The sequence below is a fragment of the Sciurus carolinensis genome, chromosome 3, assembly GCF_902686445.1.
Source record: "Sciurus carolinensis chromosome 3, mSciCar1.2, whole genome shotgun sequence".
Taxonomy (NCBI): Eukaryota; Metazoa; Chordata; class Mammalia; order Rodentia; family Sciuridae; genus Sciurus; species Sciurus carolinensis.
Genome location: NC_062215.1, coordinates 154,657,094 through 154,670,626, shown reverse-complemented (window position 1 = coordinate 154,670,626; position 13,533 = coordinate 154,657,094). Strand labels below are relative to the sequence as shown.

Genomic DNA, 13,533 nt, shown 5'->3' with positions numbered 1-13,533 from the left:
TGTATACTGAGTGAATGGAACAATGAAGCCTGCGCCCTGGCATGTCAAACTCAACTTGGCAACATCGTTCATCAGATGTACCCCCAGGTTTGCATCGCGTGCCTTGGTGAATGGCCCCACAGTCACCACTGCCAGTTCTGGGAGATATTCTGGGCTCCTCCCTCTGCCCTACCTTCCCTGCCTAAACAGCTAGCAGAAACCAGCCACTGAATTTTAGCTCTTGAGGTCCTGCCCTCCACAACCCCAGTCCTCCCAACAGTAGCTCAGAGCTCAGCATCATTCACGTGAAGGAAGTTAATAACCTCATAACGGTGCTTTTAGCCTCACCTCTTCTAATCCTAATCTTAACCTGGGGTCAGTGCCTAATACTCTCCTAGTCTCAGTTTCTTCACCATTACAGTGGACATCATAATAGTCACTGTTTCATAAGGTTGCTGTTTGCTTAAATGAATGAATCACTTCACCTAGTGCAGTGTCTGGCACATAGTAAGTGCTCATTTAAGACAGTGTTTATCATAATTGCAAGATAAATACTGTTCCCTTAGCTGAGGTACAAACTTTTTTGCACTCTAGTCCCTGCCTTCCTTTCTAGACCTTCATCACCCCCACCTCCATTGGTCTCTTCGTTAAGATCACATCTTTCTTTCCTGTTTCCTATCATGCCAGGCTATCTCACACCTTTTGACTTTCTTTTGCCCTCACCCAGCAAAGCAAATCCTAAAAGCTATCTTAAACCTCATTTCCTCTCCTAATTCTTTCCTTCCCTTCACCAGAGCTATCATGCTCTCCTCTGTATCTTGTACTTGACACTTGTAAATATATTGAGCACGTGTATATTAGATAAAAAGGTAGCTAGAGGGAAAGAAGGCTGGTTAAGTTTGGTTTAGATGATTTAAATTAATATGTTCAAGCAGGGCTTTGACAGTGCAGAGAGCAAGCAAGTGAGGCAGTTCCAGCCCTGTGATCCACCGAGAGCTTGGGCTGGTTGCACCTGCCGGCAGAATACACATCAACTAGTGGAGCAAAAGCAGAAGAGGTGGCACTGGCTGAGAATGTGAGAAAGTCAGGATGGTTTCTGAAGGTATGAAATGGAAGAGCAGATCCAGGTGTGTCTGAAGTGAACTCTGAGGACCACAGAAACCGTCAACATAGCCGTCCCTGATGCTTGCATGCTCTCTGTAAAGCAGGCTGTTGTACTGCGGCAGTCATTCGAGTAACTGGATTTGATTTTGAGAGGATAGGTAGCTAATTGAAGAAATCTGTTAGGTGCACTCACTTCATCCATGCTGCCCACGAGGAAAATCTCCTTCATCAGACCCGTGCTTCCCACATTCTCAGTGGACCAGGGAAGATCTTAAAGCAGTATGTAGCTTGCTGATTTCATCTGGATCATCTCTCACTGGCATGAATTAACTATATTTCATTTACTGATGTCTGTCTCTGCTCAGACACCAGGATTTAGCTTAATGCTCCTAATTGTGAGGATCAATTTGGACCTATCAGTTTCAAAAACCAGACATCATTTTGTCGGATCTGCTTGCTTCCTTAATAGCAAGTACGTGACTGGCTTGAACATCCATTTAAAAGAGTGAAAAAATTGCTTTTCAGAACAGAGTAAAATCTGTCATCTTAAGCATTTCTTTGTCTGCCCTCTGGAGTATTAATAATCCTAATTATTTTTAAAGCAGGATTTCATCTATTTTCTGATATATATCCTGCAGACTGAATTGAGCTTCAAGATTAAGAAGCTGCTAACCTCCACCCTCAAATTCTGTGACCATTTGCTAATGAAATTCTCTTTAATGGTAACTTTAAATTCTTTTTAATGGTAACCTGCCTGCTGTTCCAAAATATCAGGCATGACAAAGAGGTGGTAGGCAACTTAAGTAGTTCAGCTCTTCCTAAACCTTTCCCGGTGGCTGTGCATTTTCAAAATTGTTTTTTTTTTATGTGTGTGTACCAGCCCAAATATTCATGTTCCACTTAGCTAGGGGTTTTCCATGTTGCATAAACCATTCCTGTCTCTGCATCTCAAGAGGCATTCAAGGCAAGCTCTATGGCCCTTGCAGAGCTGGAGAACAGCTTGCGGAGGGGAAAAAGCACTTAATCAGAGTCATTTAGAGATTCTGAGAACAAACTGTAATTAAACTTAAGGTCTTCTGATTCCTCTTTGGTTAGCTGACAGTGCCTGTTTTGATAGGAACAAGAAATGTTGTGAGTGGGCTTGATTTTATTAAGACTCGGCTATGATTTTTCACAGTGGAGATGGAAATAAATACTGGGAGGAAATGTTATACTGAAGTAACAAGTGGTTATGTTAGTGTGTCAAATTATGGATATTTTTCCTCTCCTGATTTTTATTCTTCAAATTTTCAATAATGTGATTATGTTGCTTTTGTAATTTTATAAATTTTGATGATTCCTTATACATTCTATTTAAAAATATATATATTAGAAATAAGCCTCAGATTTATAATCATAAATACAAGTGATTCTTCTGTCCTATGATATTGAACTTCAGAGTTTGATGTGGTTTTTTCCCCTCAAGGTCTTGCGCTGCTTATACTGACATGGCCATACTCTTATTCTTTCTTCTTGTTTGAATATAATATTCTTTTGCAAATTTTAAGGATTCAGAAAGTAAAAAAGAGCATCCCTATGTAGATAATTTCCCTCCCTCCCATGCCATCCACCTTCCTCAGACAACCAAATTGTTCCCTTCCTGTGTTCCTTCCAGGATATTTTACATTCATGTGCCTTTTCATATAAAAATGGCAATACTCACTGTAATATACACTCTGTGCCTAGAGAGCATTCCAGTTAGATCATAAAACTCTTCTTTGGACCTTTGTTCTTTTTTTAATGGCCATTTCTTTTGTCTCCTGAATTACACATATACACACACACCACACAAACACACTTGTCTAACCAATCTTTTTTTTAATGAAAATTTAGATTTTTTTCAGTCTTTTACTATTATAGACAGTAAATCAATGAACACCTTTGTATAGCATTTTGAATATGAGTTCTTTGATTCACAAGTGAGACTATCTGAAGATAATTTCCTTGATGTAGGTATGTGCATTTGTGAGTTTGGTGGATTTTGCCAACTTACCTACAGTCGGGGTTGGACAGTATGTTTTTACCCTCTGTCTCCTTGCAGGCACCTTTCTTCCCTTAGTTCCAGGATGTACTGTCACTTCTGTTGTTGCTTTGCTTCTTTGACCTGCTTTTTTCCTTTTCTTCTTATTGAGTCTAAATATGTTACAAGCTTAGAAACAACCAAGCTGTTAGAATTGTGTCTGAAGTAAGAGTGCATGGTTCAAAGCCATGGTGTGAGCGTGGTAGTTTATTGGTTTGTTTGTTACCATTCTAAGCAAGTCCTGCCCCTGTGAATCAATCCTTTTATTCCAGAGGCGGGAGAAAGACAGTAAATGAGTACACGAATAGTGACTTTTGCATAAAAGAAATGTTATTGAACTTTAACTTTTATTTTAGAGTTAAAATCAAATGGGAGCCTACATGCCAATGTACATTAAGGGTCTGTCTCCATTTTCAGCCTACTTGCTTTCTCTTTGGCAGGGAGGAAGGACAGAGAAGGGGCAGGGATCACCTCTATTATAAAACCATAAGCTGACAGGTTCTGGTAGAGTAATTAAAAATACAACGAACTGTGACCATAAACAATGCTGAACAGCACAGAGCGAGGTATCCAGAGATCTGAGTTCCAGCTCCAGTGCTGTCACAAATGACCATAAATAAGTCACTTATGCCCTAGACTCAATTTTCTCTTCCATTAATTATGGATAATAGATTCATTCAGTATATTTCAAAGTGGATTCCATGCAGCAAAGTTCTGTATGTGTTAATAGGTATTTCAAAAAGAGGACTCCCTGGGAAGTCCATCAGGCCAGCTCTATTAGGCTTGGGAAGGGAGTCCCCACCCGACCCCTGCCCCCAACAGAGCTCAGCTTGGCAAAGAGGATGGAGTAGAGTGAAAGTAAGATACCCCTTCCTCTCATTGGTAAGTGGGGTCCAGGCAGGATCTTATCTCCCATTCCCCTGCTCTTATCAGCCCAGCACAACACTGAACAGCTGCCCTGTCTATGGTCAAGTAAGTTCGGAAGTGGCTAGACTGAGTAGGATTTCTCAGGGTGAGATGTCTCAGGGTTTTAATATGCCAAAAGACTGCACTTTGAATCACCAAGAAAGAAAGTGCTGTGTGGCATATTTCTTTTTGGAACTTATAACATCTTTTTTTTGTGGGACTAGTATTCCTTGGAACATGAAAAAAAGAAAATTGAACTAGATTTTCTTTACCTGTCCTTGTTATTCTAAGATAATGTTCTCATCTGGTTTATTCTGATAAATTTTTCCCCTTTAGTGAAAATTAAGTCCTCACTACCACCACCGTATCATCTCCACGTTGCCATCTGTGGTTAACCATTCCTTTGCTCCATAACTTTTTCTCCCAGGGCTGTTTTGTGGAGGAACATACCAGAACACCATTCCATAACTTCTCCTTCAGGATTACTGAAACCGGAACAGCATGTGAGAACTTTGTTTATAAGTGGTCGTTGTCACCAGCATAACAAAACATGGGTTATGCTAGAATCTGTAACAACTACAATTAGTATTCAAATCAAGTGAGACACATGCTTTTTTATAAATATATATGTGTAAATAGTAGATTTGTAGATAATTATTAAAGTGATTGTGTTGCTCTCTTCAACTCCTCCTGTATGTGAGGTGGAAGGCCTCCTTCATGGACTCTCAAATCATTCAGATGCAGGCCTTTGAAGGCAGAGTGGGTTCATAAACTGCAGCACAACCACAGTCACGGCCTTAGTTCCGATGGCTTGAAACATAAGTTTACGAAAACCGCTGTCAGTAGCTGCTGTCAGTAGCTACTTACAAGCTAAGAAAGCAATGGGAGGAGATTCATTTATGTGAATAATGAGCTTATCACTAATAAATGTTAAATATTATTTGGTAATCTAAAAGGCTAAACAGTTTAAAAAAATCATCCACTGACTCTATAAAATGAATTCTGATGTGAATGAAGTGGGATCATAGAAAATAGTGCCAGCTAAAACCATTTATTTTTAAAAAAAAGGGTTCATCCATCTGCACCTGACTCATGAGCTGAGTTATTATTTACACCAGAAGCACCATCAAGCAGTTCATGTTTTCATAATTCACTTGGCAGGAGTAGGACAGTAGCTCTTAGCTCTTAGTTGGAACATATTTGGTGTTCACATATAACTCATGTAATATTTATCTTAACAAGAAAGAAACTTTCTTTCATATAAACTTTATCACTGGAGAATATCATTGGCTTATTTTCCTAAGTAATTTTAAAATTTTTCTTTTTAAAAATCCTCTTCATTTGTAATAGAGTTGAGAGTAGAATCCTTACACCAGTGTGGAGTGTTGTTTCGAACTTTAGAAATCAGTGGAGATACAGTGCTCTATTTTGCAAAACTAGCATTTCATGCCAAATTTTGAGTTTTCACAAAAGTATCCTCACCAGTCTTAGGGGTTGATTCTCAACTGAGAACATGTGCTCAGCCTTGCTGCCCCAGCTGGCTGCTGTGGTGGATTTGTTCACGTGCCCAAGCAGTGGCACCAAGGACATCCTCCATGTGCTCAGTGCTGGCTAATCACTTGTGAAGGCAGAGCTTTTAAGTTTGTGTGACTAGCTCAGCTTTTGTTTTCTGTCATCTCAGTTTATGAATACTGCTGTCAGTAGCTGCTGTCCCATTTGTCTCACTGCTTTTACTGTCTCTGTAAAAGATTTTTTTTTTTTTTTTTTTTTTTTGCTCTCGGGCTTAAGTACCACCTGAAGAGAGAAGCCTTTTAAGGCCTGGGAGACTGGCCAGTGCCCTTTGTCCTTCTGTTCACCTACTAAAAGGTAGCATTGTTAACCTAATTCAGCAGGGCCCTGACTCAGTATAAACACTCTTCAGTAGAGCCAGAAAGACTAATTGAATTGTACAATACATCATTTTTTAGCAACAGTTTCAAGTGGATTGTACTTTATTTCCTAGAACACCATTGGTTTTTCCTCATTGAAGATATTTAGATACAGCAAATATTTAAACATGATAAATAAAAGATTTGATCCAATTCCATCTTCTCTTACTGAATTGTAAACCACCTGAGGACAAGGCCATGCCTGTTTTAACCTCTAGGGAATGTCTACCTGCTATGGTAGCTGGCATGTCCCTGTGTCTCTATGATTTAAAATAAGAGAATTATTTCACCCAGTCACCTTGTTATTTCCAATCTGGTTAAATAGTCAAAGGTTTTTGGCAAATTCTAGGTGCCCTTTGTGACCTGGATTTGCAGAGACTATAAGCTCCTTTAACTCTGTAACTCTGTAGGATGCCATAGAATCAAACAACAAATAGGTATCTCAAAAATAATTGCTTTTAAGGGAAAAAATATTTATTTTTTTAAGTGATGCATGTTTTTACATTCCCATAAGTAACATAAACTGTGGTATAAGCTTAACAGTAAAAAAAATGATAATTTTGAATTATATATATGTGTACAGAAATGTATGTTTTTAATGCATGCCTGATAGCCATGTATCTAGTGATCACATGTACCTATTGAGGGGTTTTATGATTGTGTCTGCCTATTGTACTCTCCTCTGTTCCACCCTGTCCACCAGTGAATTACTTTTCATCTTTCTGGACCCAAATCCAACGTCTCCTGCTTTGCCAGGCCACCCTGGCTTTTGGCTTTCTCACCAGGAGAGCCAATTTTTTCCTTCTTTAAGCTGCCAGGGGCCTTCATCCATACCTCTGTAGCAGAGGACAGGAAATGTATAGTTTTTGTTTTAAATATTTGTCTTTTATACTAAACAAGGAGCCCCTTGAGGATGAAAACTGTATCCAGTTTATCTTCATCAGTAAGTTTCTGGTCTAGAGCATGAAGCATAGTGAATTTTCAATTTTCTTTTTAATGAGCACAGTTATTTGTTTTAATGCTGAATTTCAGCATTGCTCCTAGAGGTGTATTAGTAAAGATTTTTTGGAGAGATTTTACTTTCCATAAATAGAAAATGCACCTACTCAGTATATCACTAGCCAATTTACATCTCAGTATCAGTGAGTTGACATTCAGAGATTCCAAAAACTTACCCAAATATTATGCATTATTTAAGATACTTCCTCTGTATTTCTGGTGCACTGTATTTCCAGTGCACTATTTATTTCTACTGATGACAATGATATTTAAAAATCAATTTTCATAATCTTATTTACTACCAGAAGAAGATACAGAGTTGGATGGATATATTGGTCAGAGTCAGCCCAAAGGCAAAGGTGTTCTAATCAGAGCAACCTTCTTTCTGGGCACTGAAGTATTGTGTTCAAGTCTGTTTTCTATTCAGTCAAATTATTCTGCATGTAATATCTTTTTTTCTTTTCTTTCTTTTTCCTTGAGACTATCCTTTTATTCCTTTTCATTTTGTAATTTGTGGGGGGTTTACTTTTGTTTTTTAAAAGTGTCTGCTTATTTAAAGTGTCATGGTCTAAAAATACACATGTATATAGTTTTTAAAATCAGTGTTTATTTTAAGAGGTTCCTAATTAATTCTTTTTTTCCCTTTTCATTTTGAAAAATTATAGATTCACAGGAAATTGCATAACCGGTACAGAGATCCTATGTACCTTTCCTCAGTTTCCTCCTTCGGTTACATATTAGGTAACCACCATAAGGTATAAAAAAAAAAAACAAAAAAACAAAAAAAAAAAACAGGAAATTGACATTGGTATGATGGGTCAGTATAGTTGTGTCATTTTATCACATGTGTAGGTTCTTATAATCACTACCACCCTCAAGATACAAAGTGATGAATTTCTTTCAAGTTTTACCAGTGGAGTTTCCAGAAGAGAGAAAGGGAAGCCAAAGTTTGTATTTTGTTCAAGTATGGGCTTTTTTTAAAGTTGTGTTTAGGAAATAATATTACTTTGTTATTTAAGCTTTGGTTCCTAGTTTGAGCTGGTGTAGAAAGCTGATGATTGACCAGAACTGATTGCCGAAGCTTGTTTTGTAGGTGTCTAAGCAGGCCAAAGAATTTCTGGAGTATGTGTACGAAGAGCCCCTGATCGACATCCAGCAGGAGAACCCCATGCTGTATCTCCATGCGGAGCCACTGGCCACCGTGGTGCGGCTGCGGCAGCGGCTGAAATCGCTCCGAGCCTATTTGTTCAGCTGCCGGGCAGCAGTGGCGGAGGACCTGCGCCGCAGGTAAGAGTCATAAATGTCTGATGGCTCTGTTTGGTTTTCCTTCCTGCCCAGGGAGTGTGGTTAGACGATTGATCTCCAAGGACCTTTCCAACGTGAACCTACCCAAATTCTGTGGGTCTTCCTCTGGGCTGCTTTTGACTTTCTCTGATATCCTCTGTTTGTCAAGAAAAATGAAAATCATCTCTCATCATAACTGAAGGCTTTCAACAACCCATGATCTAGTGCCCAGGACATTTACGCCCTCTCTTACCAATGTGTTAATTTGACGTAATAATCACAGAAGTGTCTTTTCTGAGTCCTTACTTAGGTGGTGTTTTTTGTTTTGTTTTGCTTTTTCACAATTTCAAATGCTATTTATTACCAGTAAACCAGCACATTTAAAATATTTCAAAACTAAAAATCATTATCAATGGGAAATAAGTGGGTGACTGTTCAAATCTTATTTTTTTCCACGCAGAACAAATACCCAAGCACGGTAACTGACGGGGCAGGAGAGCTGGAATTCAAGTACACAGGCCCACGATTCTGCCTTTCCATCTGACCATTGGTGCGGGCTGCTTTTCCACAACTGAGCTGGCTCACAGTTCATGGAACACACAAGTCCAAACCAGGCTCACACCCTTAAAATAAAATTGAAGTTAAAATGTGCTTACTCCCATAAAATTCTTCCTTTTACAGTTAGATTTTATGGGCATTTAAATTCTCACCCTCAGTATATACAGACTAGCTTATACTTGAAATAATTGTTGATGATGTTCATAAGTCCCTAAAAATGCCTTTTGATTTTTCAGTTTTAATAGAAATGACCAGCAGCATACATTAATCATGTTAAACGGAAGCCTACTTACACAAGAACCTTTGGGAAGAATTAAAATGATAGAGTTTGCAATTTGACCACTGATTAGAGCTAGAGAAAGAAGACATTTCTAAAAGAACTAGATGTAAATAGTGAAGAATATATAATATCTAGACAAGCTCTCATAAAATAATAATGAAAAGGCAGCTGCCATCAAGCAACATACTTCTCAGTGGTAGTCATTCTTTTACCTAGCTGTTTTTTTCAGCAAGTACCAGAAAGTGGTTGAGATTTATTCTTATAAAATTTAGGCAAATCTTAATTTTAGAAGATCAGGGCTTTCTCCAAAAGGTACTAGCAGTATATGTCTCAAATTAATTTACCACTAAAATAGGTAAAGGATCTTAAGTATTTAAAGCCTGTTTGTTCTATTATTTTCAGTATCTTTGGCTTTCCTCAGAGGTTGTTTTTTTTGTGTGTGTATATATGCCAAGATTTGTAGGTTATATGAAAATCTACACGTGGGAATCATGTTAGATACCTTTCTGCTATATTTTGCTTTGGTTAAAATATGCCAAAGCAGAGCACACATTTAGAAATTAAATAGGAGGTCGTCTCCTCATGGATGACTAAGAATCCCCACTCTATTCCAGCAGTCTGGTGGTTTACCACCATGTACTGTGCCTTATGGCCAGACCACCAGGAAAGAAATGAATGTTCTAGAAAGAGGGCATTCCCAAAACTGTAATAATGAAGACAGCAGTCCTTTTTTCCTTACCCTTCAAGTTCTTCCTGGATTTGTTCATGACCATTATATAAAGCAATGCCTGGCACAAGGTTTTGAATGGATAGAGGAAGCAAGGCAGTGAAGAGGGAGAGATAGATGGATGTTAAGTGTCAATTTAGACCAATAAGCAGTGGCTAGTAGTTAGATTTGGGGAAAGGAGATATCTTCAGATTCTTTTTCTTACTCCCCTGTTTGCCACTTAGCAGAGCATCCGATGCATCCAAAAGCTCAAAAATACTTGTCGAGTAAATGAACAAATGAAAGAAAAAAACAGATCAAATCAGTGAAAACAAATTAGTTCTGTTTCTGAGATAATTCTCAAATTTGTGTGCTCTCAGGACTATTGCAATCTTCCTAACTAGTCTATCTAACATCCGTTACATTAGATAAATTATTAAAGTACAGGCATGGAATGAAAATATCTGCCTAAATCTAGCCTACTATATTTTTATATTCTCTCAAACTTCTTGCACTTTAAGAAAAAATTATTAGCCACACTGCATTCTGTTGTGGGAATTAAATGGGATTGTAAAATTGAAGTGCTTAAAGTAGTGCTTGTACATAGTAAGTACTCAGGAAATATTGTTATTATTATTAATACTGCTTTCTTGTCCTAAACTATGCTTCTATTTGGCTTCAAAAATCTTTAATAAAATCTTTGATACAATTCTTCACTTAAAAGTCCCTCCCCCCAACCATGTCCTCTCTCCCAGCACTAATTCTATTCTTTTGATACCATGTCAGGAGAGGACCAAACAAGGGAAGTGGTATGGAAGGCTAGCTAGGCCCAAGGCTGCAGTTTCTGGATAATCAGTGCATGCTTTAGCCATGTGGTTGTTTCATTAACAGAGTCTCCCTGAGAGAAAACAATGAGATGTTTATTTCTATAGAAACTTAGAGGAGGCACACATTATTTTTTAAATTTTTCATTATTTTAGATTCTCAGCATTTAGATGCTATTAAAATAGTGTTTGGGGGACCATTTCTCTGCAAGTATGCTAGTCATCAACAGTATTTGTTTCTGTAAGCTCGGGGCACCGTTAGCGGCCAAATAAAATTGGACAGAAAGTGACGGAAGCAAGCTTTATTGGAATTTGGCTCTCCAATGAAATTCCCAGACCCCCAGGGTACAGATCAGGTAGGGACCTGGAGAAAATCGCGCGTGGCCCCGGCTTGCCCTCCCAAGAATGGGAGGGGGTCTTGCTGAGTGACAGGTGGATGTTAGGGTCAGTGGAATTTTCCAGCCCACTTGATCGTCACTGTTTGGCGCTGCCCTTTGTCTCAGTTGCTCCACCCTGCCCCCTACAGTCGCCCAAATTCTGACCTAACAGTTTCAGCTTTTGTAGGGAGGAGTTTGTTGGGAGGCTGGTCTTCTTGTCTTACTTCAAATCTTTTTGATTCATGTTGAAATATGACTAGTGGAATAATCTCTAGAGGTTCTCTGAGGTGTCTGTGTTTCCTGCAGTATCCTCCACTTAATATCAACTCCGCTTTCTGTGTCCATAAAAATAGCTGTAAATCGAAAGAGGTAATATGCTAAAATCCTGTTGCTAGAGGACACCTCACAGCTATTTCTTTCACTTTTATATGGAATGGGATTTTCAAAAAGAAAATGAACCAACAATACCTTTAGAGATGACAGACTTATCCAGTCAATATTTAAGGTTCCCTTTGTTTCACCTGAGGATATAACATCTAATGTGGAGACAGTTAAAATGAAGAGGGGAACCTTGTAGAGATGACTCGTTTTACACATTCCTGATAGAGATTGGGAGAAGGAAGAGTTGATGGGGTACTGGGGATGGAGGGGAAGGAGGAAGAGAATTCAGTTCTTATCTAGTCGTAAAAGGCATTCTCTCTTTGACTGGATGTTACCTCTGTATAAGAGTAGCCATTAATCTCTAGCAAGTAGGCCCAACATGCTGAAGACCTGTCAGCACTGTATAAACAGAATAAAGCAAACTGTTAATATTGCTGTCGCAAGAAAACCAAAAACAGCCTGATTAATCGTATTGGTGCTCAACCGCCAGGGAGCCAGCTTTGGTCGTCGCCTTATTAGGGAAGTCACAGTTTGCTTTTAGGCCTTTCATTATTATGACTGTCCGTTTTCATCCTCACTGTTTTTGTTATTGTTGTTAAATGGACGCCTTGTTCTTGAACCCTTACTTCGAGTATTGACTGGCAGGGGCAATTAGTTTAGCAAAAGTCAGTGTCCTCCTTGAAGCCTAAAATGTTTACAGTGCTGACAGTTCACTGTTTCTGACAACTCCCAGATGGCGACCCTGCTGAATTAGTTCAAGGCCTAGTTAACTTCTCATGAGAAGAATTATTTACCATGTCCACACACGAAGGTGCATGAGGAGTTCTGGAAAATTGTGGCTTGCTTGGCAGTGTCAGGACACATCCGGAGCAGTAGCCATGAAGGAAGTCTTTGGGAGGGACACTGAGGAGAGTTGTAAGGTGCTCAGCTGAGCACAGGAGCAGTAGGATGTGTGTAAATCAGAGGTCACAAATAGGCACTCAACTGTGTTTTGACTGACTTTACAGGACTAGCACCCACCAAGCTTTGAAATGATGAAATATTTGCCAGCATTTGAACAATCAGGAGTTTTTAGGGACATACAAAATGAAGCTTTCTGGTTCCTCCTGGGAAATCTGAAGCTCTGATGCCACAAGGTTTCCCTTGTTCTTGTGTAGCAAATACATTGCTGCCCTTTTTTTCTTAACCCCAGCCCACTTAATTCACTTATGGTGGTGCCTGGGCCCAAAGGTATTTGAGGTTTTGACCCTGGATACATGTCATTAAATAATAAGAGTAGAGTGTGCTGATGTTTCAGTTACTAGTTCCATGGCTCTTATTTCAGGTAGGAGGTCCATCCTAAAGAGGGGCAAAAGTCTTAGCTTTGGTTCTCTCAAAAGACAAACATGAAGAAGTTTTTAGGACTTGAGAAATAACACCAGGTTACTTTTAAAGTTACACAGAAGATGGGTTGGGGTGTCGTAGTGCTTGATTAGGCTGTTACAACATACTCCACAGGCATTTGCAGGATAGTGACTTGAGGGATTGTCACCTGGAGCAGCATCCTACAGCAATTCCTTGTCACCACAAAGCTAAAGATTACCTAGTCCAAATGGGACAAGCCGAGAAAAAGAGTGAAGTGAGGCACAAATAGAAGCAGTTTGCTATTGTAGGCCTTGAAGTTAGACTTGCCTTGTTCGGGGCTCTCCTCCACAGCCTTCAGAGCCAGTTGTCTTGCATATAGATGGTAATACTAATATTCCACCTCATAGGGAAAGCCTGAGGATTAAGAGAGTTAATGCCTGAGACGGGGTACATGCTCAGTAAATATCAACTGCAGTGATTTTTATTATAAGCATATAAAAATTCAGAGGTACCAAGAGGTAAGTAAGTGAGTGGGAAGAGGCAAAAAGAAGTGAGTGTGGAAGCATCAAGGAGCCTGGAACTCAGGTCTTTGCCAGGACTTTCTGTGCAGAGCATGCAGCATTAGGAGGAGTCATTAGATGCAGACTGATTCTCCACTGGTGACACAGGAAGGTCTTTCTTCTGTGCCCCCTCTTTCTAGCACATTTAATTGATGACTTGCTCTCCAGTTTTCTTCACCTGTACTCACTTTAGAAAAATCACCATCCCCTGCTCCTCCTGTCATCTAAGCTCTTATCTTCAGGC

General features: G+C 39.2%; 1 protein-coding gene across 3 annotated transcripts in view; it reads left to right on the top strand.

Annotated features, from left to right (window-relative positions):
• Plekhm3 (pleckstrin homology domain containing M3) overlaps positions 1–13,533 on the top strand; it is a 169,085-nt gene that overhangs the window by 71,381 nt on the left and 84,171 nt on the right. For all 3 annotated transcript variants that reach the window (XM_047545129.1, XM_047545130.1, XM_047545131.1), the window contains exon 5: positions 8,069–8,262. In XM_047545129.1, coding sequence (XP_047401085.1) covers positions 8,069–8,262 — 194 coding nt within the window. The remainder of the gene's footprint in view (positions 1–8,068; positions 8,263–13,533) is intronic.